We start from the raw sequence: 26,879 nt of genomic DNA on the forward strand, positions 1-26,879 counted from the left end.
CATTTTGATGCTTTTTCTCACGAATCATCTTACACACACACGCTTCCATCACCAAAGGTGATTTATTTAGTGTCCGAACTTTACAGCGACTTTTGTTTGTTTTAAACCAAACATTAAAACAAAAATAAATATAATTACAGTGTTCATTCTTCATCATATAAAAGTGTACTGAATCTTGCATGGAGTGTTTTAGTTATGACAGAGCAGACGGGTTGGTCTGTTTGAAAGAGCGCTGCAGAAGTGCACTGTGTTACTTTGTGGACAGGAGCACGCACTGCAGAGCTGAGTCAATGTTTGCTCTTCTTTGCTTTCTTGTGTGAGCCACGGGGTGACCGTGACCTGGATTTGCCTGCCTTGTGGTCCGGAGATGGTGATCGGGAACGTTTGGATCGTTTGGGAGACCTGAACAAAACAGAAGATAAAATACTGACTTTAAAGATAACACTCAGGATGGATGCTACTGCAAAAGCATCAGTTGACTTACTTTAAAGGAGAGATGCTCCTTGATTTTCGGGCCTGGTGTCCAGGGTCATTACTACGTCTTCTATCCCCATCGTCATTTTTTCTGCTCCTTTCTTTGCTCCTCCTGTCGTCCTTGGACCTCTCCTTGGATTTTGATGTTGATCTCTCATTCTTCTCTTCATCTTTTTCAAACTCCTACAGGACAGTAAAAACATCCCTGTTAATTTGTAGTTATCCAATTCCCTAATCAGCTCAGTCAGGTTTAATGGGAGTTTCTTTCTAGCAGGTTCTATAACAAGTAATTTTTTTTTTTTTTTTTTTTTTAAACCTCTTTGTCATCTTTTTTGGTCCATGGGCAAAAGCAATAAAATGCAGAATTATTTAAATGCAATGAAGCTGCTACATTAGAACACAAGTCCAGCAAATTCTGCAAGTTTTTTTTCCCCCCCTCTTGAGATCTCCACACATAACATACCCAACAGAGCAACATTTCTAGTAGTGAATATGAACCGTGCCACACAAAGCAAATTGTGCACAAACAAGAACCAACAGCACCTAGGTTAAAATAAACTGCAGCTACAGTTCCTTACCAGTAGATGGTGCAATATTGACAAACATTTACAACTCTGCCACTAAATCATTATTTTAACTGTACTGACCAATTTGAACTAATTTTGTTTCTTTTTTTTTCCCACTACACTGTTCATTATTAGAGGATGTGCTTCTATTATACATGAGTGACTTGTATTTTGCTTAAAGTGGGGCTCTTGGGGAGAAAATCTGAGCACCTTTTATTCCTCCACAGGTAAAACACAGTGCAATGTAATTTTAAAGCTATACTAATTCAAGTGGCTCATCAACCCACCTTTTGTAGCAGTTTGTTTCTGTAGTGCTCCACTTGTTGCTGTAAGCTCATTCCAGACTTCCTCTGCCTTTTGCCAGACTCCAGCTCATCTTGGATCTTCATAACCTTTACCTGTGTTATAGTGAGAAAGCAAATCAGTTCTGAACATTTACCAACTACAATCTGACTTATTGTCCAACATGCCTGATGGTGGTACTCACCATCAGGCATGTTTTTTTTTAGTTTTTTTTTTTAAATAAGAACTAAAGGTACACAGTTTTCAGCAAATCTAACTCATACAAAGATGCTTTTGAACAACTTTTCACTTGCCTCTAGCTCTCTCAGCCTTTTCCTTTTGCTCTCAGACATCTGAAAACTTCTGAGCGAGCTTTGAAAAACCGCACTGTCATAGTTTGATAGACTGGAGGAATCGGCACTGCTGTCACTCTCCGAGTCTTCCTCTTGCGAGTTGCCACTGTTGACAGGCATGAGATCCATTTGACTGCAGTCTCTTTTTTTAAATAAATGTACACAGGAGGCGAGACACTCGGGCCTTACCTCACGTTTGCTTCATCGCCGCTGTCTCGCTCCACCACAGTGTCCCACTTAGATTCAGTCTTTGCTATGAGAGATAAGAGAACAATAAGCACGATGATCTGGGCAGATTGATGATACAGTAACATCCTGACAAGTCTTACCTTGAGAAAACACCCCAGTATCAGTAGTCTTCTCCCACTTAGATAAAGGCACACTTGAGACAGGAACACTGCCTTCATCCACTGGGGAGATAAAACAGCCACAAGGTTAGGACGAGGACAGGTCATCCTTGAAAGGCTTCCAGTTAGATCGTGATAACAGTGACTTTGCTCTTTAATGACTGAGAAATACAGCACAAATCTGTTCCTGCTGAGATCGAGATGCGCACTCGTTACTCAGGACGTCAGTGTTTTGATGTATGAGCTGGGTGGATTATTGACTTTTTTGGTTTAAAAAAAAAAAAAAAAAAGAACACTATTAATATGCTGTGGACTCACAAGGCATCCCATCAATGTCATCAGCGGTGACCCCTAAGGGAACACCGTCTATGTCATCAACAGGGACTCCATCCAGAGGGTCCCAGCCCATAGGGCAGCCATCCAAGTCATCCACAGGAGCTCTGTCCAAAGGTATGCCATCTATAGGTGTGCTGTCCATTGGTGCACCGTCAATATCACAGGATACTTCCTACGAAGAGACATGGAAATGCATTTATGTCGAGGTTCATTTACTTTTCAACAAGAAGGGGAGCCTATATTGTTGAAATGGCATCACCAACAGGCAGTAATAAGGGGAGTAATTCAGCTAACCTCTGCCATCTCTGCTAGCTCCTCCCCTGCTTTGGCAAAGCCGAGAAAGATATTCTGAAGGTGGATTAGATAAGGCTGTGGGTAAATGGCCCAGTCCTCCCAAGCTCGAAAACAACTCATGACCTTTTGCTGTGGAGAGAAAGAGATAATATGCACATGAAAATGTTTTGTTGTCCTATTTTTAGTAAATGTCCTTGTGCGAAAAGCAAGCGGATTCCATGATTACCTTAAACAGCTCAGCCTGCAGCCTGGCTTGTATGTTTTTGTGCGCTGCGTTAAGATCTCCAAAGATCTGTGGCAGCTTTGCTTCAAAACTGGAAAGATGAGGGGAAAACTTTAAGATGGTCAGACAAAGCTGAAATAAAATGCGATCAGAGTGCTCAGGCCAAACTTAGGGAAAGTCTCTTACTATTTCCGGTAATACGAGGCACCGGCTACTTTGGCACATGAATTGTGCAAGATGTCTGACACAAGGTACAATCTGGCGATCTGTGAGATTGAAGTGGACAGAAAAGTTCAATATGACCTGGTTATTGTAGCTTTACAGAGCTTCTGTGTAACACGTGTTTTATATAAAGATATATGGAAGCAAACTGCCTTCTTCTGAAGGGACGTCTGGAGCGAGGAGAAGGAATCGGAGACATGTCCCACTACTTCCTCTGCTGCGTCCGCTCGGTCAAGACAGAACATCATGGCATTGGCAATGTCTTCTCTCCCAGCAGCGAGCTCCTTAAGCAACATCTCCAGCCTCTGTCTGTGCCTGAAAGATGTTTACAGAAGAGTCATGTTCGTTCAGTTTAACTGAAGTTACAAGCGTAAATAAATGTCGCCGTGACCGCTAGATGACTTACTCGGCTCGGAGTTGCCCTTTCTTCACCTCCTCCTCATGGGAAACATCATCTTCTTCCTCTTGCCTTTCTTCACTTCTCTGAGAGTAGCTGTTTAAAGAAGGTGGTCTCCACAAAGAGCCTCCGCGGAACATGCGAAAATCTGTCGTCCTCCACTCTGTTGGGGACTCTCCCTGAGGTACGGATGAAAACCAGACAAATTTTAAAAAAAAAGAAAAGATGATTTAAATCCACATGACCCCGTTACTTCCGGTAACTGTTCAGAAACAAGGTTTTGCAGAAACAGAATACCTGAAGAATGGAGAAAAGCTTCCAGCGATAGTACACATGATCTTGGCTTTTGTTGTCAAAAAGGAATCTGAGACAATAACAGATAAATCAAACACGATGCAATTTTCTCTCAACTTAACACCAACACGGGCCCAAGTGCTGCAAACATACCTGTAATGTGGGTTGTTTTTCTCTTTATTCATGATTATGGCTTCAAACACTGGACCTTCACGCACCACAAACTCTATCATCCTGTGAATAAGGAATAACAGATTCCTGTGGGGACAGAGAGGCGCATCAGAGCCAGGTTTAAGATTAAAACTCATAATGCACACTCAAGCATCTCTAACAGTAAAAGGCCCATGAATATTATTGGCAGACTAAATAATCAAGATATACTGTGCTTATGCATGCCCAAATATAATAGGAAAACCACACGTGTGGGCCTGTCTTTTTTCCCGATAACTGAATGTAAGAATGGAGAAGAAATGACACAATCACAATAACTTTTCATGGCTCACGTTGCAAAGCCCCAATCCAAAGTTTAACATTAATCATGAAGCTTCAAGATGCCAAATATGCAAGAATCCTGAGGTCTTGCTATATTTGACTCATGCAAGGCTTTGAGAAGAAAAAAACAGTAATTTATTACTGTGTTTTAGTTGTCAGGGTTGCCAAATTTATGACATCCTGTAAAAATCTTGCTGTCTAAAATGTCTGAAAAAGATGTATCCAGTGGTTACTTTGGATTGGGGCTGCAGACCTGAAACCTGTTTGAACTTGATCAGTGTAGACTGTGTTCATGCAGTTATGTCTGCCACTATAGTTACACTCACATATTACTCTACTATGGCCTGAAGGAGCTGCTGGCTTGATTTATGACAAAAGTACTACTCTACTGACATCTGACTTGAGAAAAATCAACATGCCTTCTAGCTGTATCGTCTGCAGTGTCTCAGCCTACCCATGGGAAATCCAGGGTTTAAAATACAGATACCAACGGATATTTACAACAATTGCAATTAAGTATTTAACAGAAAAATAGCTGACAACTGAATGACATGGTGGGAACAAGATGAGTTTTGATGGATTTTTAATAAACTGAAACAAGAATTGCATGTAAACCTCAAGCCATGACATTTGACATGTGTGAGGAATTATCCAAAAGTTCTGCAACTCTGCCCTTAAAAAGCAAACACCAGGCTTAATGTAAAATTGGCCCATCTACCCCTTTCGAGGTTGCTCTGTAGCTCTGGACTGCTTCCAGTGTCGCTCAATCTACAGAAGGCGGGGGGGCTGGGGGGGGGGAACTGTGCAGCGCACTGATGAGGCAACTGTGTTTTTTGGCCACAACAACAGTCTTCACTAACTGCAAATGGTCAGAGCACGCCTGAGCATGTAGCCTTCTAAAAACAGCAGCTCTGCTGGAAATGGTTTACTGCTTCCCAAGGAGAGGGGAAGGTGACCAAATTGAGATTTTTATCATCACGGGCAGAATCACACCTCCAACAAGTTGCAGATGTCAAAGTATCCACCCACTTACAGCAACTGTAAAACAACTGTGGGATGCCAAGTGTATTTCTAACAGCCCTAAGACCTGAGACTTCCTGCCACAAACAACACATCTGGATAAAAGAACAGTGCACCACAGCCTCTCGCTTATAACACTTGTGTTACAACAGCTGGGCAGTCATAGTAAGAAGAGTGTGTATACCTTTCGGTTGGGATAACCACTTTGACTACGGCTTCGGACAGAGTCTGTTTGTGAAGTCAAACCAAATAGTGAAAACGTTAAAACGTGAGCACTTGTACAGATGAAACACTGCAGGATACATACAGCATAGAAAACGGTGACAGTATTAACGGTCAGTGAAAAGAGATAGGGTGACACAGCTGTAGGACTCCAATGAACTATTGTAAAATACTACACAATCTATACAAGCTGAGCTGATTCGAGTAAATAACTGTGACAAATAACTTTTCAAAGCACACATTTACCCTGACTTGGTCACTAGCTATAGTTTCCAAACTTAGATCAACAGCAGGCCTTTCCACAATAAATAAGTAAATAATAATAATAATAATAAAATAATAATAATAATAATAGTAATACTGATAAATCTGCAGGTCTTTAAAGAAACAGTTTTCCTTTAATTGTCACACTCTTATTCCTAATTCATTACATCACCATACAAATGCAGTTAACACCAATTACTTGTGGATGAGATTTTACCTTGTCAAGCTCTTTTTTAGACATGCCCAGCGGCTTGGTGAAGTCATTGCGGAAGCGATCCCTGGGCTGAGCATTGAAAGGCAGACCGGACGGCGGCGGCGGTGTGACTCTCACTCCCACCGGCGTGTAGAGTGGCTGAGGTGGGATGCGAGCTGGTTTGCCCCATCCCAGCTTCATCTCAAACCCCATAATCACTTTACCTACAAAGCAAACCATATTTCATTGTGCTGTGAGAAAAACAGCTGTGATATATAACAGGGGTATTTTTAAGAGTCACCTGTACCATCTAGTGCAGCCAAGGCTCTCTCCGCATCTTTCCGTGTCATGAAGGCCACGAATGCTCTGTTAGAGGTTCTGCAGCGCTCCTCGTCTGTTCGGGGCCACATAATCTTCACACTGGCCAGGGGACCATACTTGCAAAACTCTTTACAGAGCATTTCTTCATTCATCTGAAAAGTAGTAGAAATTTAAAGCGAGGGTCGTACGTGAGCAATATGTTGAACCTATGCAAGTCTGTGTGGACCTTTACCTTTGGACTTATGCAGTTAATGTAGAGATTAGTGGTGGTTGGCACTGTCAGGTCATCATATAACGCTGTAGGGTGAAAAAGGGCTTGATGTTAGGTCAATTTAAAGGTTACCAAATTGATTCAACTAACAACAACAGTAATATCAAAGGAGGGGTTTTACTTGATCGTCCTGATAAAGGCGTGTCCAGATCTCCATAATGTCCTCCACCGGAGTCAGTTTTCTTCCTTTTATGTCTCTCCTCACGCTCTTCTTGTATTCTGTATCCCCACACATGAAAACAGATTTACATGTCCCAAGAAGATAAACATATTTCACAGAAACATGATTTCTAGCACATTTTTGAAAAATAAATTAAAAAACAAAATCAACTTACAGCTTAAGTTCTTCCTTGAATAGTTCGAGATTACTCTTCTTTTTCTCTTCTGCCTTTTTTTTAAAGGTCTATCAAACAAACAAACAGCTGGTTATTAAAAACGTTCAAACACTGAAAGCTAAGGCTAATAGGACTGTATTTTTACATTAATACTTAATCAGATATTATGCATTTGATCCAAAATAAAAAAAATGAATAAACTTACAGACTTTTTGCTTTCAGCTGACGGTGAGACATGCTGGGACACGTGGACAAACTTGGTAGCAGGTTGGTAGAGCTTACTTTTCTTGACCTCTGCTGCTTCCTCCTCTGCAAAGATTAAGACAACCCTCGAATACTGATCCGGCTTATTTATGTAAACGCTTTCATTGTTATGACTTGACCCTGAACACCATTCGGACAGAAAGTGGCACTGGTTCCAAAAACAATTCATATAAACTCACTCACAAGTGAACTAAATGAGATGTCTGTTCATATAACAATACGTTGAGCAACTATGTTCAACTATAAGTAATCCTATAGTCCAGTTCTCCCAGAGTTCACAGAGTCTCTGAATTTTATTAAACCATAACAAACATGTGGCCCTTAAAAATGAAGATGGTGAACTATTTCACTGCTGAGTCAGGCACTCAGTTCATTATTATTATTATTAGTATTTTAAACATGCAACTTGAAATCAGGCTTGGTCCTGACATCCCACTGCTGAACAAAAGGAACATAACTGCAATGTCGCTAAATCACATCATGATGCTTGTGAAAACCCTCGCTGCTCACCTTTAGTCGCATTCACAATACCTCCACGGACAAAAGTTTTCACTCTGCTTTTCTCGCTGGTCTCAAATGAAGCCAGAAATTCTTCAAACACCTCTGCTGCTTTTTCTTCCTCCTAGACATACAAGGAAACACTATTTGTATTAATTCATTACCATATGATCTTAATAAGGTTTTATTTCCGCCAAACATTCAAAAAACACTCTCCATCGTATCTAAATGTTACATCGCAAACCCCCTGCACCTTTTTTTTGAGCTCCTCTTGTTCCTTCTTTGTGAGTGTTTTCAGTGGAGCTGCTGGTTTCCCCTTTCTATCTGCCATGCTCAAGCTGCAAGCAGTACATAATAATACACAAGGGTGGAAAAGTTCATGTTAAAATGCCTTTCAATTGGTAGCACAGAAGCAATTGTAGAGCTAGCACTTTCTTGTAGCATTTTCATGCTTTGATAATAACAGTAAATCTTAAAGAGAGCTCCCTGATCCAGTGGGAGGAAGAGCCCACAGCAGCAGACATGCACTGAAGGGCAAAGCAATAGAAATCTCTGTCTTCTGTTGAGTCATCTTACCGATTTAGTGTCACTTATGGCATCCTTTCTTTGGTAAGATATTGGATACAGACTATTAAAGGAGAAAAACACAGAGTATTAATCGCCAAATAAAATAAACAACACACAGGCTTAGAAAAAACTAGTGCTACTCATCAATAACCACACACAGTGCTAACCTATGGTACCAGGGGGGTGGACACTGGAGTGTTTACAACCCTTAAGTTTGATAGTTAAAGCCAAGAAGATGAAGTGCATTAAACTAAGAGGCTTTTTGAACAATAAACATGCACTACTTAAACAGAGAAGCTGGTCAGGTCCATCTGGAGCAAATAAACGTGTTTAAAAGGCCTGGACAACACACAGGCTACCATTCCACTTTGCTAATGTTAGCTAACGAATAAAGAGCTAGCCCACCCTTAACCTTCACATGAATAATGCTAGAGCTTATATTTCCTCTGTCAACCTATGACCCCAACAGTTCAGTAACTCGGACACATTTGCATCTTTCATAATCGCAAACACCTCCCTCAGTGCTAACACTCACACAGAGCTCAGACACTCTTAGCTAGCTAACATAACTGTCTCTTTATGTTGTTCTGAAACGCCGCAAAAGCGCCGACTGACCGCGCAGGACAGCGTTTAAACCACAGTGCATGCACACAACCCGATATAACCGCAACTTACAACGTGTGTTAAGCTATTGCTTCACCATTTGTTTGCGACTGACAAGTGGTTTTTTATCACATCGTGCTAGCACGAAACGAGTGGAGCTCCTGTGAGAGGACGCCTGCTCTTCTCTGCTCGGTCCGCAGCTTAATTAAAGGAGTCCGTATCTCTGTGCGCTCATACTCCACTCATTACGGAGACTTCTCTTTCTTTCATCTACCTGCTGCTACAGTTTTGCCTCCTCACGTCCAGGTTTGTGGTGGTCACCGGCTGTGGGGTTTTCATAAATCTCATAAATGTCAGTTTGGGGTTTAAACAAAGAGAGAGAGAGAGAGAGACCCCTTTATTTATTAAAGTGCAAGAGGCTGATTTAAAGCACTTTTGAACACCAGTGGACAAAAGACAGTCCGAATCAATTACTGATTATATGTGACACGTGTGATGGAAAATATTAAGGTATATAAAATAATTATAATAAATTCAAAACGTGCCCCGATCATCAAGCTGCAAAGCAATTGGTGGACCTTGGCTTACTTGTTTTCATGATCATTTGTACCCATTATTATCCAGTCCAATCCAACTTTATTTATAGACTTTAAAACATAGTTACCAAAGGATAGCCATAAAAAACAATAACCACATATTAAACAAAAAGGAAAAATAAATAAAACATACTACAAACTACAAAGAAAAGATGTACAATAAATTAAAATTAAAAATACATTAAAAAAAATTAAAACTAATCAAATAACTGACTAAAACTGATTAGAAGCCAACTCTGATACTACTCCTAAAATGCCTTGAAGAAAGTGTGTGTTTTTAAACGTGATTTAAAACTCAAGTGTTAGGTCCAGCCTAATATGGAGGGGCAACGTTGCTGTCGTGGCAATTTGGGAGCCACACCAGCAAAAGCTTGTCCCCCTGGTGTTTTTTCAGACAAGGAGTGACTGGTCCTTGTTGTCCACTTTGAGGAGTGTATATGTGTTGAAGGTCTGCCAGGTAGGAAGGAGCTAGGCAGCTAAATATTTTTTTAATTAATTCTTAAATGGACAGACAATCAACGTAAAGAGGCAAGACCCAAGGAAATATGTTCATGTTTAGGTGTCCCTGTCAGCAGACAAGCTGGGTTTTTGGACTATTAGTAGGCACAATAATGAGGCCTGATCAATACCAACAAAAAGTGCATTACGGTAATCAAGGTGAGTGGTCACAAATACGTGTAAAACTCTCTAACTCACAAAAGTGATAAAAGACACAAGTTTAGAGAATTGCCTGAGATGAAAACTGTATTTATTTTGTCAATTTTAAGATTTATGCATATTTTTACCCCAAGGTCGGTAAAAACTGGTTCGTGAATCTGACAGTCATCTACATAAAAATGAAATGAGACATTGTGTTTGTTAAATGAGAGCACATCAAATAAATAAAAGAAAGGGGTCCAAGGATGGATCCTTGAGGTACACCACATGGGAGGGAGATGAACAAAACTTACCAAGTGAGACAGAAAAATATCTGTCAGGTAGGTATGACTTGAACCAGTAAAGGCAGGACCTCTGCCAACATGATGTTAAATGTTATGATCTAATGTGTCAAAGGCTACTGTGAGATCTAAAAGCACAAGTATAACAGAGTCCCCAAAGCCAGTGGTTTGAAGAAATAATAATAATTAAAAAAAAATTCAAAAGTACTTTAAAAACTTGACTGAAACACCTCAAAAATATTGTATTTGAAAAAAAGGCTGCAGCTGTAAGGCCACTAGTTTTACACACGTGGTACATGTATAGAGAATAGTTTTGATTAATGAACATCACAATACACAGTTTAACTGAAACCTTATGTGATATTAAATGGAAAATGAAGCAGTATAGTAAATGTCCACACACACCTGCTGTCGTCTATTTCCTATCTCTACCTTAGATTAAAAAGTTTCAGGTCATAATCCGCTGCCTTCATGAGCTGCATGTCAACATACAAAAAGTGGAAACTTTTATTAAAATACACATCTTTCTGTTTTCCTGTTGTCATTAGCTAACACCACTTCTGCTTGTTTTGGTCATTTTAAAAGTATTATGTCTGCAATAGCTAATTAGGTTTTAGAGAGACTACTAGCCTCATTAGAACAGGGCAGATTAAAAGAACTACATTCAACCTATGATATCTTGTTGCTATGATAAATACATATATAAATATATTGATAATATACAGTTTCAAGATCCAAAGTTTAAAAGAAAAACGTATGGTACAATGTGCCATGCTCAAACTGCAAACAGTGCAACAACAACAACGTATGGTGAGACACATTTTGCCATAGATAGATAGATAGATAGATAGATAGATAGATAGATAGATAGATAGATGGATAGATGGATAGATGGATAGATAGATGGATGGCACATGAGGGTTGTTTTGGATAACCTTCAGTTTACTTTAGCACCATTCTGTGACATTACTGGGATAGTGGAATGCCCCATTAGGACCCGGGTATGATGGTGGAGAAGTTTTCACAATGACTGAAGAGGATAATTATTTGACTCACTGTTCAGACAACCAGGAGCAGTAAAGCAGTAAATGATTAGCGATATCCAGTGAATGTGATGAGAGCTGTACTATAGAAACATGTTAGATTATATATGTTTTATTTCAATGTTATAATAAACCTTTATACGCTAAACATTTTTTAAATAACTATCTACAGTGCACCAATTAATGTGCTATGCTTGTGCCCCCTGTGTCATTCTGGGTCTCCTGTTAAAAGGTGTTTATTACCAGATGGAGAGAAAAAAGGGTTAAAAGCCCAAAATGGCCACCATATCCCCTCATCATCATCATCATCACCAGCAGCAGCAGTAGTAGCAGCAGCAGCACCAATACCTCAGAAGCCCATCCCCTAGCGTCCGTGCTGGGAATGTACCGTGTATGCGCATGGGCGGAGAAACTGCCGCTGTGCGCTGTTATTATTGTAAGAGTAATTTCTTTTTTTTCTTTTTCTTTTCTTTTTTTCTTTTTCTTTTAAAAAATGGCGTCCAGTCAGGGAGGCGTGGGAGCTGTCACCGCTCTACAAAGCCATCACTATCCCACCGGACCTCACTGGAGCCCGGGCATCACACCGTTCCAGCAGCAGCACCACACGGCCCGAAGCCTGGACCGGGCTCTGGAGGATGCCGTGTGCTCGGGGATACTGAACCTGAGCGGCAGGAAGCTGAGGGAGTACCCGGGGATGAGCTACGATCTCACCGATACAACACAAGCAGGTGGGTTGGTGTGCACGCGTGAGGACTACAGGAAACAAAACGTAAACCAACAGAAAACACGTACTCGTGGATGAATGCAGCATGTCCGCATTGTGCATGGATTTTATCTCGATTTTGTGGATAAAGGCGCAATAACGTGTAGGATTATGATAACGTGACATTATTTATAGGAGTATACCGTGTACTCCGCGGACTTCTGTAAATGCACATTTGCTACATCCTGCTTGTAATTACTGTCCACCGGGGCTCGTATATCTGTAGTTTAGTGCGCTGTTGTGTTGGTCGACGCCAGTAGCTTTCAGTCCCCCCCCGCCCCCCGAGACACATGAATGAGACGGCAGGCGCACCCAAGTAGGTGCTGTGCAGTGGTTTGCACACCAAGCTGCAGCTGATTCGGCACGGGGCAGCTGGAGCACTACACGAATGAAGACTGCGGCAACGAAGAGTGTGATTCTTGCTCAATGAATATCATTTGTGATGAACATGTGGCACACACACGCGCGCGGCTTTTTTCATATTCGGCACAATCAGACAAAAGATGCAGGGTACTTGCTGGCAGCCTCACGCCCCTTTGGTTGCTTGGCTGTATATGCCCATATAGTGTAGCTTGTAATGTACCAGACAGGAGGAAGACACGGGTTTACTTTTGGTTTCACGTGTAGGCTGATTCCTGTTTTAACCCATGTCTTTATTGGGCGATCTTTTTCTGGGTCACCCTTAACCGTAGTTAGTGGGTCAGTATTAGTGTCACGTTTTTCAGCAGTCTGTGTTATCAGTGTGAGGTCATACATACATAAGTTTTATTGGGAATGGCCTGACTTCAGTGGCTGTGCGTTTAATTAGGGTAGACATACATATATTCATCTTTTTGCACACATTTGGTAATTTTGGTAATACTGGCTTGCTATTTATCATTTCCAAGCATTAACATGAGCATGTGGAAGATGCCAAATCTCAGAAATGATAGTCTCCTCCTCTGATGTGTCCATAGACCATCTGGTGTTAATCTGTCATCATGTGCCGCTCTTACCCTTACCCGTACCCCCAGGGTGTTAAAATTTTCTACTCCAAGATTTCAGAACCTCTTCACATCTAGACAGTCTTCTTTGAGCACACCTGAAAGTGACTTGTTTAATTACTGAATCAAAAATAAAGCAAAAAGCACGATATGCACAGGGCTCCAGCCACTGAAAATCAGTTGTGGGCTTGGTAGGAGGTGAAAGGTTTGCTGAACAAGCAGACATGTCTTCCAGTACTAAGCTATAATTCAACTATTTTCTTACATGCTGCTCTGCTGTTCTTAGTCGTTAGTAATCGTTTTGTGAGTGGGCTTGTCCACCCAGATCTATGGAAATTTGCTCATTTGATAGTCATATGTGCTAATTCTCCAGAATAAACAGGACTTATAACAATACACACCATTAATAACCCAGAGGAGCTCAGGGCCTTTTTGTTTTACACAGATTGCCAGTCATGTTTCGTGACAAACCGCAAAACAGGAAGTTTGGGGTGAACTATTTACAGACTGTTAGGCCGTCTTTGTAATGATCTGCTCTTCTACTAGTCAGCTTTGCTCCATTGAACTTCAGTCAAAACATCTGCCAAGAGTTTTATTTATTTATTTATTTGCGTTTTAAATTTAGAAACAGCTTCTATTATCTGGAGTGCTCATTATAACAGCGATGATAACTCGAAGAGGTGGGAAGGTTTATATTTCTGTGCCAGTGCAATTCAGGTGCTGTAAATGCTGCACGCCTCGCACTTGTATCTCACGCCTTCATTTCACTCTGTCAAATTAAAGGTGTGCCAGAAGGGAAGTGTCACTTTCAGATGTGCGAAGAGAGATCAACACCTCACGGCGCTACCCTTTACATCAATTGCAATCTCTGCTGCATATAGAAACGGTGTCATTTTTGCTGGCTCAGTCAAAATCAGATGCAATTTAAAGTTAACTTTAATGCATCTTTTCTTATAAGTCTTTGCTGCAGCTTTCAGTCCTCACTGAACAGTGCCAGCTCTGTAAACTAAGACCCAGCTTGTTAAGCTACATTATTTGTTACACCTGAAAACTGAAAGGCGTTTAAAAAAAGAAGTGGCGGCTCTTGATATGTCTCGTGATAAGCTATTTCGATAACATTGCGTTGCTGCTCTTAGAAAGCGAACGGATTCATCTGACGGCTAAGCAGCAACCAAAAAGGGAGCGGACATCACACGAGGGTGTCCGTTTGCAGTGTGCTGCTGCTAGTTTGTCTCCAGTCGGGTTGTTTTCCCACAGGGAAAGCGCTGAGAATGCTGCCCCGAACTTGTGTAGAAGTGCATGCGGGTTAGTGCATCTATCTGGTTCATAACCCCAGCATGCCTCTACCTGCCATTACCCCACCGCCGCGAGGTGCCTTCACCGTACCTTCACAGGTGTGCGTTATTGTCAGATATTCAGCCAAGTTTACACCAGCTGTTTCTGTGACTTCTCAGGAAAAATGCTAATAAAGACATTTCAAATTGGGGTTTCTTGGAGACCATGATGACTCATTTATGGTTTAATCAACAATACATGCATTAGATTTAGTGTGTGGTTTTATCTTCCATTTTTAATGGCTGTGCCACAATTGAAGATCGCACCTAATCTGTCATCACACTATAAACACGTCACTGTCTGGCTAATTACTCCGTCATCCACTAATAGTTTGATCTAATATTTAATGGCCAAAATGAAGAGGTAAGTGAAAAAAGGTGTGTAATGCAGTTTTTGTCACAAAAAGAGATAATTTGACAGCCAAGAACAAACCAAAAAGCCCACTAAGATACTGGAAGTCCTTGAAACAGGGGGCCAAAATGCAACTTGGGCATTCTTTATTCGATTTTGTGGGACTTTGTGTGCACAGTAAATCTCACAAGGTGCTGCTGCATTCCTTATAAGTTAAACTCTTCAAGGACGGCCTCCACAAGGACACAAGTATCAAGCAAACATTCTCTGCCTTAATAATCAACCAGTGTAAATACTGAAAGCGCCACAGCTCATTAAAGTTCAAGCAGGCTGACCCCCCCAAAGGTTTTAAAAGTGCTGCTCATTCTCTGTGCTCTGTTAAATCAAACATCCTCTGTCTCTCCTGAAAGCCTGTGCAGAACAGCAAGCGCTTCGGGCAACAGAGTCGTCCCATAATTATGTCTTATATATGAGACACAACATAAAATTTTCCTTTAAATCCCTTTTTGAGAAAATTGTTAGTTTCCTTTAGTTGAAGGTAGTCTTTGAAAAATATCAGAGATAAAGGCCTTTACTCACCCACGCCTAGACTGGGTTATAGACGCAGGTCTGTATATTAATGATGCCACTGTTAAACATTTAGACTTGAATGTAAAATGATCAGAAAATGAAACGGTGGTCTCTAATTGATTCTTTTCTGTGAAGCAACAGCTTAAAAAGCACTGGAGTTACAAACACGTTCAACAGAAGTAACATTCACATTTTAAAAAGGCACCAAGGACATGTTCACAGAATTTTTCTTTTAGTTCGCAGCTAGGCTTTATCTGCGTGGCGTACGTGCGTGACAAAAAGCTCAACAAATGAAGGTATAACCACAGTAAATTAGAAATGTGTGTGTCATATAACAGAGTGTGACTATTTTAGTGTCGTCTCAAAGTAGGATGTGTTAGAATTTAACAGGAACAATGTGGCATGTCTGAATTTTCCAATCAGACATTTGTAGTGTCCAAATTTGTGTAGTGTGACACAACCAGAGTGTCTGCTTCTTCATTTAAAAATAGGAACATGAATCAAATGCTTGACATGTGATTTAATTTCATTCAATTAATTTCTGGTGTAATAGACTCAGTGAAAAATTAATGTTGGGGTTAATATCTTAGGCGCTAAATGTATAATAAATAGTTTGAACAAAAATCAAATACTATTATATGTCTGAAAATCCTATGATCATAGAATAGAATAGAATAGAATAGAATAGCCCTTTACTGTAAATAAAAATAGTAAGGCAGCAGGAATAACTAACAAACAGGAGAAATATATACAAAACAAGGGAAAGGCACACATTACAGATCAGGTTGCAAAGGACTTGGTCTGAGTAGAGTCCTTGTGAGTGGCCTGAGTGATGAGGGTTACTAAGACCATGGCTCAGATTGGTAGGTGGGTGGACAGGGATGCGGTGTAGGGGGATAGTGTTTGTTTACAGACCAAATGGTCCAGGGAAAGAAGCCGTTTCTGCACATCTATAGCATCTATATCTATATTAATGTTTTCGCATATTAATGTGTCTGTGTGTCTGTCAACACCGGGTGCTGCTGAAGCATGTCTCTGCCCAATCCTGAAGCATCTGGATTGGGCAGAGATCAAAGGATGCGGTTCATGGATCAATTGGACCGCGTTAGTGCCTGACGGTGATTACAAGCTCTCACGGACAACCCCTGCACAGTAGCTGAACAAACGCAGCTGATCAAGAGACTACCCGATCTCTAAGGCCAAATCTCACAAAGAGCACTCTGCACGGTCCAACCCGCAGCACCGGACCACACCCAAATCCTGACAGCCATAGTGGCTGTGGCACATCTGCTGCAGGGTGAAAATTAATTAACCCCAATTAATCATCTCCTTGACACCTTGACATGTACCTTCCATGTTTTCATTAAACTGAATCCTGCGGCATTATTGACAGAATACAGTAAATAGAGTATGATGGGCTCATTTTCCTGCAGCTTAGAGACAAATAACTTAGTGATAACAAGCTGAATTTCTAAATAGCAACTTAAAGCTATTTTTATCCTCTCTTCAAAATCAGTCTCTTGCTGATCAGAGACTCACTGTTTGCTCCAGAAGAAAGCAATTAGTATTCATTTTGCTGTGTCATGGAAGGACATATCCAAGCAGCATCTGCACTACGAACACAAATGAATAGATTGATGGTGCCGTGGAGCCTTGGTGGAGTGCTTCTCTGCCTGGCGGGCCTTGTTCTGTGGGAGCTTGAGGCTGCAAGCAGGTGGATTAAAGACCCACTGTGCGCTGCAGATGGTGCGTGGCCTAGGTTGGAGGAGGGAAAAGTGGGAAAAGATAGACAGGCATATAAAGCCTGTCTCCACCTACCCCCCAGCTCCCCCATCACCCAGATGATTCAGCTACTAACACAGAATACCCAGTTGTGGGACCAGATTAGGGTGTGGAGGGAGATGGGGGAATTGACTATATGCAGCTGGGTTACAGCATCAAGGTCCAAGCCTGAGGGAGAGGCAGAGTTTAGTCTTAATGGAAAGCGTGCATACCTTGTGACCTCAGCATTAGTCTTTCCCCATGTGGTAATTTCTGCTTCCCTTAACCCTTTGGCTTCTTTTCCCTTTGTGCTGCTGACTGTGTCATAGTCTGCTTCTCACTTCTGCTTACTGACTGCTGTCAGAGCCCATAGACAACTACACAGTCAGAGCCTATCTGTGGAAACCTGCTTGAGCTTTAAATCCATATTATCTGACCTTAGTTTTCTATAACCACTGTCTGGACGTTTGGTCATTTTAACTGACTAGTTTTAGTTTGACTAGTCACTAGTTTTGCTGCAACTAGTGGCACTTTTGTTTAAATGCTATTGTGAGAAGCCATATTAGGAATCAGACTAGTAGCACCAGAAAGCTAATCTGCTTTCATGTATTAGTGGCATGTATGTAATAAATGCAACTTTCTCTTTTCCCTGGTATTAATTAACAAACAACAAAAACAAGAATTATCCCTCCAGACAATAACTGCTGCAATCAAATGTCCGACAAGTAGTGATAATGACTAAGATCACGGAGGACACTGACATCTGATATAAAGGATATGGAACAAATATCTAGTTTATTATTGATTCTTCAGTTTGTCTGATTCTTCAGGCGGTTTTGTTCTCCTCAAACTATCTTGTAATCTGACCGAATGGGGCGAAAGGTTCAACATATAGTATGTAATGTTAAAATGCAGGTAAATCAGGCCATTTCAATACAATTCGGGTCAGTTTCTTTTCATAGCTGATAACAACCTTCAGTAAAAGTAGAGAAGGTGTTACATTGCACTGGGGATGAATGAATAAAGGCCTTACTTCCCATATTTAAATACTAGATACGATATCCTTCATACTAAACAGTAACATTTAATAGCAGGTAAGTGAATTTAGTTTCATTAAAACCTTTATACTGTAGCTCAGTTGTTTAATAAATAGTGGTGCCTATATGTAATTTCACATAATGAGGGGATGGAGGCGCAGCAGTGTTTGGTTTTCCCAAGCAAAGGATAGCGCACTTTGGTTATGTGGGACAGAATAATTGAAAGCCTTCTGTTTATCTGGAGCTCTGCAGCAGCAGCTCCTCACTCTAATTATCTTGTCACCCAGAGATAATTCACAAGACAAGATTGTTCACGCGTGCACACACACGCACACGGACACAGACACGCACGGCTCAGGAGGGAGAGCGGGTTGTTCACTAACCCCCTGCTACTCTCCTCATGTTGAAATGTCCTTGCCACGATACTGAACCCTTACACCGAACCCTGGTGTATTATCCGTATGTGAGCATGTGTACAGTAGAAAAACAGAGTTGTAAGACTCAGGTTGCGGTGTAAGGTGCTTTTAGAAAAGTGATGTGCCAATGTGTCCACATTCTCAAAGAATTTAAAGGACATTAACTTGACTTACTGTCAATTTCCTCTGATCTAAACTACTATTTGCCCAACCTTTAAAAAGGCATTAATCTTAGTAGGTAGTGATTTATGTTACTTTGTAGCAGACATCCTCATAATGTAACTGTGTTAACAGATTTAGGTTAGTGAAACATGAGTAGAATACCAACAGCACACACGCAGACACGTACACACATAATTTATAGACACTGAATCAATAAGTGTTTGACGGGGAATTCAGTGCAGTGCAAGGTAACCTTACAAGTATCCTTGTGTTTCTGGTTAAAGTGCACGGGGTCAGTGATTATTTAAGCGGAAATGTGGGCACGATCTAAAGACCTTTAAAAGAAAATAAAGAGTTAAGCTATGCTTCAATTGATCACAGGGCATATTTACATTTTGTTGGCAGGTAGCAGTGAAATTTAATCGTCATGTTTCAGTGGATGAACCTTCCTGTTTTCCTCTTGCAACATAGGTTGAAGACTGAGCCTCAAAGACCATCAGCAGTATATAGGATAAACATTATTTAATATGACTTTCCAAAGTAAGTATTTGGAATACATGTGGAAATTCTGAATGCTGGCTGAGGACAGATATCTGCATAATGAGCTTAAGCATCTGTATCTGTATGCTTCCTTTATTTGACGTTGTTGGGATGAATTCTAAATATTTTATTACAGCAGGCAGATAAAAATGGGGGGTGGAAGCAGAGATTACATTCATGTTCCTGTTGCAGAACAAAAGCACATGCATGTAGCTCATTAATGCATGGCTATGATTTTTTTTTTAGCAAACTGCCTTCAGCGGTTAAACAGAGCGTGTTTAACCGCTACTTCTGCTGTCGCTTTGTCGTTTACACAAAATATCTTGAACGAAAGTGTCCTACTTATCAAATCTGTGTGCTAAACATTCATCTTCTGCCAATTTAGAAGCTAACTTCAGTGTTATCAGGCGACACAACAGACAGCTCGACAAGTTTAGGAGAACTTGTCACATTAGCTGTACTGTCAACAGTTGTTATTGCCATTTGTGGTTACCAGAAGGTGACTCATACTCATTTTCCTTTCTAGCCACACCTTGAAGTTGGCACCGGGTGTTTTACTGTAGGTGACACGTCGTGACAGGATTGAGATGGGTTGGCATTGAACTTGGCAAGGGACAATAGTGACTCCTAAGACGAATTCCTTGTAACTTTGTTGATATCTTAACTAAGAAATGCATGCAAAACTCTTAACATTTAACTGTTGGCGTGGGTTTTAATATGAGTGAAGGTGAACTAAGCTCTTAAACGTGAAAAACAATTTAGCCATTGTGATATGCTGCCATGCTATTATAGCCTTAACAGTTGATAGTATGGTTGTTTACTCTGGTATTGTTCTATTATATATCATAAAATGATTGCAAATATGTTGAATTTGTATAAAAAGACTTATTTCAGTTAAATGCAATCATAGAACTCATTCACTTTTGACCGTTCTTTTAATAAAAAGAGATAAATCCTATAAAGGATCCTAAATAAATTATTCTGTGCCTCAGCAAACCTGATTCTTCTCTTCAAAAAGTAACCCAGAAAAAAAATTATGGTTATTTTATTTTGTTGTTAACTTGTCTTTCAAAAAAAAAAAAAACGACAGATGTAGGATGAGTTCCAACACTCTCCACTCATTCATACAAATCTAAAGCCATTAACGTGCCACTCCCAGTGAGATCGATGCTGGAAATACTGACGTATGACCCCGCCGGCAGCACTCAAACCTATAAAGCCCAAGACTCTGGTGTAATATTAGACCAACGTTCGATGAAGAGCTACGTTTCCTACTGCTCTGTCACAGATATGTATTGATCAGTGTTTCGAGGCTTTGGAAATGGCTTCTTGTGCAAAAAGCACACATAACTGATGTTAAAGGGTTATAATGAGTTTGTCACCAGTGTGCTTATGCACACAAGTATTCTGTTTCTTCTCCTTGCAGATCTGTCTAAGAATCGTCTCACAGAAATCCCCCCAGAAGTGTGTCTGTTTGCCCCCCTGGAGTCACTCAACCTCTACCACAACTGCATTAAGTGCATCCCAGAAGCTATTATCAATCTGCAGATGCTGACTTATCTGGACATCAGGTGAGCCATTGCTAACACTATACTTTTATTATTGTTTCAGACTCTAATTGAATACAAAAGGAGTGAATGTTGGTATTCAGTTATATGCCAAAAAAGTGCCTGTTCCCCTTTCACCTTACTTACAGGGTGAAAATGCTCGTGCGAAAGAGATGTTTCCTCTTTTGCTACAACTCAATTCCCAGTCACCATCGTCTCAGTGTTACACGCTTCTGTATGCTATTTTAAATGCAGGTCATTGTTTTGTCTTTCTCTGCAGCCGAAATCTTCTGACAGTGTTGCCGAAATACCTTTTCAACCTTCCCCTGAAGGTTTTGCTTGTGAGCAACAACAAGCTTGTGTCCATCCCTGAAGAGATTGGCAAGGCCAAAGACTTAATGGAACTGGTGAGCAGCCTGTATACATCAGCCTTTGTATACAGTACAGAGCTTGAGGCACATACACCAGTGTTCTGTCTACACATAACAGAAAACTTAGCAAAGAATCAATTTTAAATTGTGTCTTTAGGCACTTTTTAACTAGCAGCCTGTCACAAAAACACAACCGTTTGTTCCAATTCATTTAGTTGAATCTATAAGAAAATGCCAGATAACACAGTTCAATAGACATAAAATTGTATTTTTACACCAACAAGGTGATTCCCAATAAGCTATTAGCCAAGAACTTGACATATCTCAGCATGGTGTGCAGTATGTTCTTAAAAACTGGACAAAGTGATGACAAAAGAAAATGTGACAGGCCTGAAAGACTACCTGCAGCAGTGCGAGATGATCATGACAGAGAAGAGAACAAAAGATCCAACCTAAAGAAGAGCTTTTATTGTCCTTCAAGAAGCCTGGAGAACTATGCCTTAGGACTGCTTAAAGAAATGAGAAAAAAGCTGCCTTAAGAGAGTTCAGGCTGTGGTGAAGAATAAAGGTGGTCATACTAAATATGGACTTCCAAGCTCAATAGATTTGTACAAACTCTGCCTTTGCCTTTTATGCTATATTTCTATGTTCTTTGCATGTCTCAGTAAGTTGCTGCACCCATTTCCCATTTTTCTATATGTATGTGTGTGTGAGAGGTGAGAGAGTGAACGCTAATAATTCCGTTTCTCACTCTTTGCCTCCCCCTGCTGGGTTGGATTTCAGGACGTGAGCTCAAACGAGATCCAGGCGCTGCCTGCTCAAGTTGGAAAGCTTCAAGCCTTGAGAGAACTCAACATCAGGAAGAATAGTCTTCACATGCTGCCTGATGGTAAATCCATCACTCATGAAGCTCTCTGTGTGTTTCTTTCACTTGAGACGCATTGATTGCGCATCACTGAGACATTTTGGCATCTATGCCAGACTTTCACAGCCAAGAGATACAACTGTGCTTTTTATGTTTTGTGTTGCCTGTCTTGTTACTGTTGGCACAGATAAACATAGCAGAAGGCAACTTAATAAATTATAGTAATATATGTCTGAATAACTAAGGATACCTGAATTGACAAGCCCAACTCGAGCAATTCCTACGTGTGGCACATGAATCCATGCAGTCTGTGCTGTTGTCTAACACAGCGGTCCCCAACCCCTGGGCCGTGGACCGGTACTGGTCCGTGGCTTTTTTAGTACCAGGCCAGGAGAGTTAAAGATCGGGTGTGAAATTTATGGTTTTGAGGGTTTTTATTATTTTTTTATCGTTATTTTTTAATCGTTTTTATTGTTGACTTGGTTTCCGTGGGTCTTTTCCCGTGTGTTATGAATAAATCTGTACCGGTACTGGTTTTATTTTGTTGTATATATCCACGACACCTTAAAGGCCGGTCCGTGAAAATATATACATAAACCGGTCTAACAGATTAATAATATTTATAAAATTCTGTATAAAAAATCACGTGTTCAACACAATGAACTAAAAAAATCCCCTTAAAAGCAGTTAGAGATACTTTTACCCATATTTCTACATGCCCTTAAAGTAAGAACCATAGCAAAATATTGCCATTAATTTTGAAGGATGAAATGCATTTTAATCACAAGTCAAGTTAACCCCTTTTTACATTAAAGTACTTTTGAAAAGCTTAACATTAGAACCTCTGCCATAGATGGATGGAAAGAGTACATTATGACAAACAGAGCAATTGAAAAAAAATGTGTAATAACATATTTATAGATACAGATATGACCAGATATGATCTTTTTTTATTTGCTGAATTATTGTGGTTGCTTCAGGGTTAAGATAAGAGCCCAAAAACAAGAACTTGACTCTGTTTTAATGATGTTGTTAAACTATTTTTATAAGATCTACCCTAACAGCACATACAAATTTCTGATGATTGTGCAGTCGAAGCAGTGCACATCAGTTTCTTGTTATTTGTATTTTCAGAGTTGGCTGACCTGCCTCTCATCCGACTTGACTTCTCCTGCAATAAGATCACAGAGATTCCTCCAGCCTACAGGAAGCTGAGGCAACTGCAGCACATCATCCTAGACAACAACCCTATGCAGTCTCCACCGGCACAGGTATGAGGATTTGCTTTATGGTGGTGCTTTTGCCCATATGTGGGAACAGATGTACAGAACAATTGGAGGTTTATGGATTTAAAAAAAAAAAAAAAAGTGGTTGTTTTTGTACATCTAACCCATCCACCCGCGTGGATTTCCTTGTAGTTCCCTCTGTAGTGGTTGGAGTGACTTCAAGAACACATTTTGTGTTTATCTATTTCAGATTTGTCTTAAAGGCAAAGTGCACATATTTAAGTACCTGAACATGCAGGCTTGTAGGATGGATAAGAAACCAGACACCCTGGACCTCCCCTCTCTTGGCAAGCGTTGCCTACCGCAACCACTAACAGATAGGTGCTGACAGATTTACTAACTTACTTGCAACCATCATCAAGTATATCATTATATCATAATGCATCTATTTATCACTTCTATTCTGTTAAAAACACCATGCATTGCATTTCTGCTATCTAATCATTTAATGCTGTCTAATTTATGTCATTTTGCACAATTTCAGCATGGAAGATTTTTACCCAAGTAAGAACCACGGTCCTGACTCTGGAATTGGTAGTGACAATGGTGACAAGAGGCTGTCTACAACAGAGGTGAGAGTCCAAACAAGTGTCACACATGTGACATCACTCACTGACTTGTGCCTTCCTGTTTTGGAGCCTCGAGCTGAGCTATATTTTTCTGAAACCAGATCTCATCAGTGATGGGTGGATTTGAAAGCTTAAACAGACTTATATATTAGGGAGTTGTCATTCCTAGGTGAGCCACGCCCCAGAAAGTAGAATACAATTTTATTTTCTCTTGTGTGAGAAAATAAATACATTTTACTACTTAAGAAAGAGCACATATTGAGATATATAACTATGAAAGGGTAACCCGTATCATTTTCTTGATATAATATGAGCTGTTTTTATAGGTGGTCGACTTGTTAATCACACTAAATCTAAGGAGTGGAAAGAGCGTTAGGCTTTGGTAGTAGCACTCATGCAGGTGCACAGAAAAGAAGCAGCTTGGCCCCTTTATCATTTGCCACGATAAAGGGGCTGTTGTTTAAAAAAAAAATACAGACAGAAGTAAATGTTAGCACACTTGGTAAAACAACATAAATATCTGACTAGACCAAGTGGCAAGATGTGACCTGCAGGGCACTGTTGGATAATGGAAAGCAAATGTGCAGGGAGGTTGGTTGTCAGCAGCAACACGTGAAGCTTTGTGAAGGTGGCAGAAATCCAAATGGAAAAATACTGATGTGACAGTAGAAGGTGGAAATGTGCAGCTCTGAATAACATATTTAAAGGACTTCCCTCCAAAACTTGAGTAGCCTCCCTTATGCCTGTAAGCTATAGCATTGCAAAACACTGTGTGAGCTCATTGTTGTGACAGGAGAATAACCGACGAGACCCAAACCAGTATAAGAGACAATGATACTTTCAGAAGGATGTCTGGATACATGCAAAGAACTACAAATGCAACTCAAAAGATCATTAATGGAGGAACTGAATATATACATAATATATCTGCTCATTAAAGTTGCTTAGTAAGGCTGTAAACGTGACTTGGCAAATGCTACAGTCACGTGTTGCAGGTGTGGTTTTTTTTCCTTTTAATCCTTTTCCATTTAAATACCCAAAATAGCAACAGTAATAATTCAGGTGAATTGATTGCATTTGAAACTTGACTTCCCATTCCTCTGTTTTCCTCTCCTTCAGCCTTCAGACGATGACACTGTCAGCCTGCACTCTCAAGTTTCAGAGACAGCCCGTGCCGACGCCCTGTCACTCCTCTCCAAAATGGACTCTTGCAAAGGTTACCGAAAATAAGTATCACATATTCCCTTTGAAAGCAATAACAGAGACACGGGGTTGTTGAATAAAGTGCCTAAAAATGTGACAGTTCATGTGATGAACGCGGATGCTTCCTCCCTCTATCAGATCAGGATCTCTATGACTTTATAGAGCCCAACCCGGACGAGGATCCTGCTCTGTCAGAGTGCAATGGGCAGCAAAGCAGTCATGTGTCTTGTATAAAGGTATGAATTCATCAATCAGTCTAGAAAACCGAGAAGAATGTGGGAAATCTTTTGAAGACACGTTGGGAGAGAATATCTATCTCTGTGTGCTTGGTCCCGTGACGTGACGTGATGTCCCTGTGTGCGTTCCAGGAACTGGAGAAAGTTCTTAACATGTCTCACCAAAGCAAAGATAAAGACAGCTGGAAAGAGGAGTCAGGGTGAGTTTTTTTTTGTGTGTGCAATGCTGTTACTTTCCACCATCCCCTGGACTTTTTAGGGTAACGTAACCGCTCGCTGGAAGGTGAGCTGGCACAGGTTGTGCTAATTGCTACCCAAATCAGATCCAGACAGACCAACAGAGCAAAATTTGTTTTCAGGAAGCAAGCCCGGAGATGAGGTTAGGCATATGGAGAGTGGACAGCCAAGATGTTGGGCTCAGTGTGCCCCAAGGCTAGCGGGTTGAAAGAAAAACCTGAATCAGAAATATCCAATAAAAGACATGAAAACACCAGGAGTGGTTAGCCTTAGCGTGACTGCCACACTGCTCACCCGCTCTAATGAGAAGTGAGTGGGAAGACCTAGGTATTTATACTGGAGCCAAGGAGTGGTTAATACAGACCAGGTGTGCCACTCCAGCAATTTACAGGAACCAGAGGAAACCATGCGCAGAAAGAGCGAGGGGGCGTGAGAGAACAGAAAAAAAACTTTCACTTTGTTTCTTATCGCAAGTGGCGGCCAGACTGGTGTTTGGTTTGGCAGAGCTTTTAGCACACACAAAAAGACATTTTGTATTATTTATTTTTTTTGTGCATGTACTACCAAGGAGATCTCTTTGGAAATGACGCGTTAGGTGATGACACAGTTTGATGGCTTTCTACCAAATTGCATTGACATTCACATCAATCAGCGACTTCGATGATGAGTGGTGCCAGCAGGTTTCCCCCTTTAATCATCTGCATGTCTCAGCCTGAAACCAAAGACAAACATAATAGGTTAACTGGGGATTCCACACGTGTCTGTAAATGTGCTGGCCCTGCGACACACTGATGACCAGGCTTGGGAGGGGGTGGGCAAACTTTGCCCTGTGGCAGCTGGGATAAGCTGAATTGGATATGAAGAAAATAATAAATGGATGTGTGCCCACACCTAGATATATCTCTAATTAATCACTTGATAGTAATTTTGTTCCTCACCTTTCCCAGTTCTGATAAGGAGCAGCTAGCTGAGGAAGAGGACGATGAGCTGAAGGAAGTGCTTGACCTGAGGAAGATTGCTGTCCAGCTTCTGCAGCAGGAGCAGCAGAACAGGTGTGTGGCCCTCACGTCTACTCTCGTAACATAACAGTAGCTGTGTGGTACATCAGCGTTTGCTTAGCTGCTTAAATCCGTGTTGTTCATGTAACATCTTTCTGCAGTTAGCCTAACAGCGATTTCTCCCTGCAAGCCTATAATACCAACAGCATTACTAAATCCGCTTAAAGTCCTCAT

General features: G+C 40.8%; 2 protein-coding genes across 7 annotated transcripts in view; one reads left to right on the forward strand and one right to left on the reverse strand.

Annotated features, from left to right (window-relative positions):
• Positions 1-38: 38 nt before the first annotated feature.
• On the reverse strand, positions 39-9,193 carry LOC146700044 (U2 snRNP-associated SURP motif-containing protein). 4 transcript variants are annotated; one of them, XM_085470057.1, is made up of 25 exons: positions 9,113-9,193; positions 8,245-8,296; positions 7,922-8,006; positions 7,681-7,792; positions 7,112-7,215; positions 6,907-6,974; positions 6,693-6,790; positions 6,533-6,597; positions 6,287-6,452; positions 6,004-6,203; positions 5,485-5,528; positions 3,942-4,046; positions 3,792-3,858; positions 3,504-3,673; positions 3,250-3,412; positions 3,062-3,141; positions 2,879-2,966; positions 2,653-2,781; positions 2,341-2,530; positions 2,005-2,085; positions 1,865-1,928; positions 1,637-1,781; positions 1,328-1,438; positions 485-657; positions 39-402 (listed from the first exon to the last, which is right to left on the reverse strand). In XM_085470057.1, the coding sequence occupies exons 3-25, from the start codon at positions 7,997-7,999 to the stop codon at positions 288-290; spliced, it is 2,616 nt and encodes an 871-aa protein (XP_085326183.1). In that variant the 5' UTR covers positions 8,000-8,006; positions 8,245-8,296; positions 9,113-9,193; the 3' UTR covers positions 39-287. The 4 variants fall into 4 exon arrangements, with proteins under 4 accessions (XP_085326183.1, XP_085326182.1, XP_085326181.1 ...); XM_085470056.1 differs by lacking the exon at positions 9,113-9,193 and adding an exon at positions 8,936-9,063; XM_085470055.1 differs by lacking the exon at positions 9,113-9,193 and adding an exon at positions 8,911-9,063.
• A 2,577-nt stretch (positions 9,194-11,770) lies between these two features.
• Positions 11,771-26,879, forward strand: part of lrch2 (leucine-rich repeats and calponin homology (CH) domain containing 2) — a 35,110-nt gene continuing 20,001 nt past the window's right edge. For 2 of the 3 annotated variants that reach the window (XR_014922506.1, XM_085470059.1), the window contains exons 1-11: positions 11,894-12,143; positions 20,760-20,904; positions 21,161-21,287; positions 22,035-22,140; positions 23,251-23,387; positions 23,593-23,723; positions 23,887-23,974; positions 25,091-25,187; positions 25,313-25,410; positions 25,543-25,610; positions 26,595-26,699. Coding sequence is in view for 2 of the 3 variants with exons in the window: in XM_085470059.1 (XP_085326185.1) it covers positions 11,909-12,143; positions 20,760-20,904; positions 21,161-21,287; positions 22,035-22,140; positions 23,251-23,387; positions 23,593-23,723; positions 23,887-23,974; positions 25,091-25,187; positions 25,313-25,410; positions 25,543-25,610; positions 26,595-26,699 (1,337 nt within the window). In the remaining variant the exon portion in view is untranslated. Of the gene's footprint in view, positions 11,874-11,893; positions 12,144-20,759; positions 20,905-21,160; positions 21,288-22,034; positions 22,141-23,250; positions 23,388-23,592; positions 23,724-23,886; positions 23,975-25,090; positions 25,188-25,312; positions 25,411-25,542; positions 25,611-26,594; positions 26,700-26,879 lie in introns of those variants that run through there. The other variant, XM_085470060.1, reaches the window with a different exon arrangement.

Source organism: Copadichromis virginalis, linkage group LG10 (assembly GCF_057382275.1).
Source record: "Copadichromis virginalis isolate Kocher_CV1m ecotype Utaka linkage group LG10, C_Virginalis_male_GT1.1, whole genome shotgun sequence".
Taxonomy (NCBI): Eukaryota; Metazoa; Chordata; class Actinopteri; order Cichliformes; family Cichlidae; genus Copadichromis; species Copadichromis virginalis.

Bases quoted from the DNA above. Each gene is read 5' to 3' on its own strand.
- LOC146700044 (XM_085470057.1), bottom strand. From the start codon at position 7,999: ATGGCAGATAGAAAGGGGAAACCAGCAGCTCCACTGAAAACACTCACA. The intron at 6,975-7,111 runs GTAAGTTTATTC...TTTGTTTGATAG, and splicing joins CAGCTGAAAGCAAAAAGTCT to ACCTTTAAAAAAAAGGCAGA. The intron at 1,439-1,636 runs GCAAGTGAAAAG...ACTATAACACAG, and splicing joins AAAGGCTGAGAGAGCTAGAG to GTAAAGGTTATGAAGATCCA.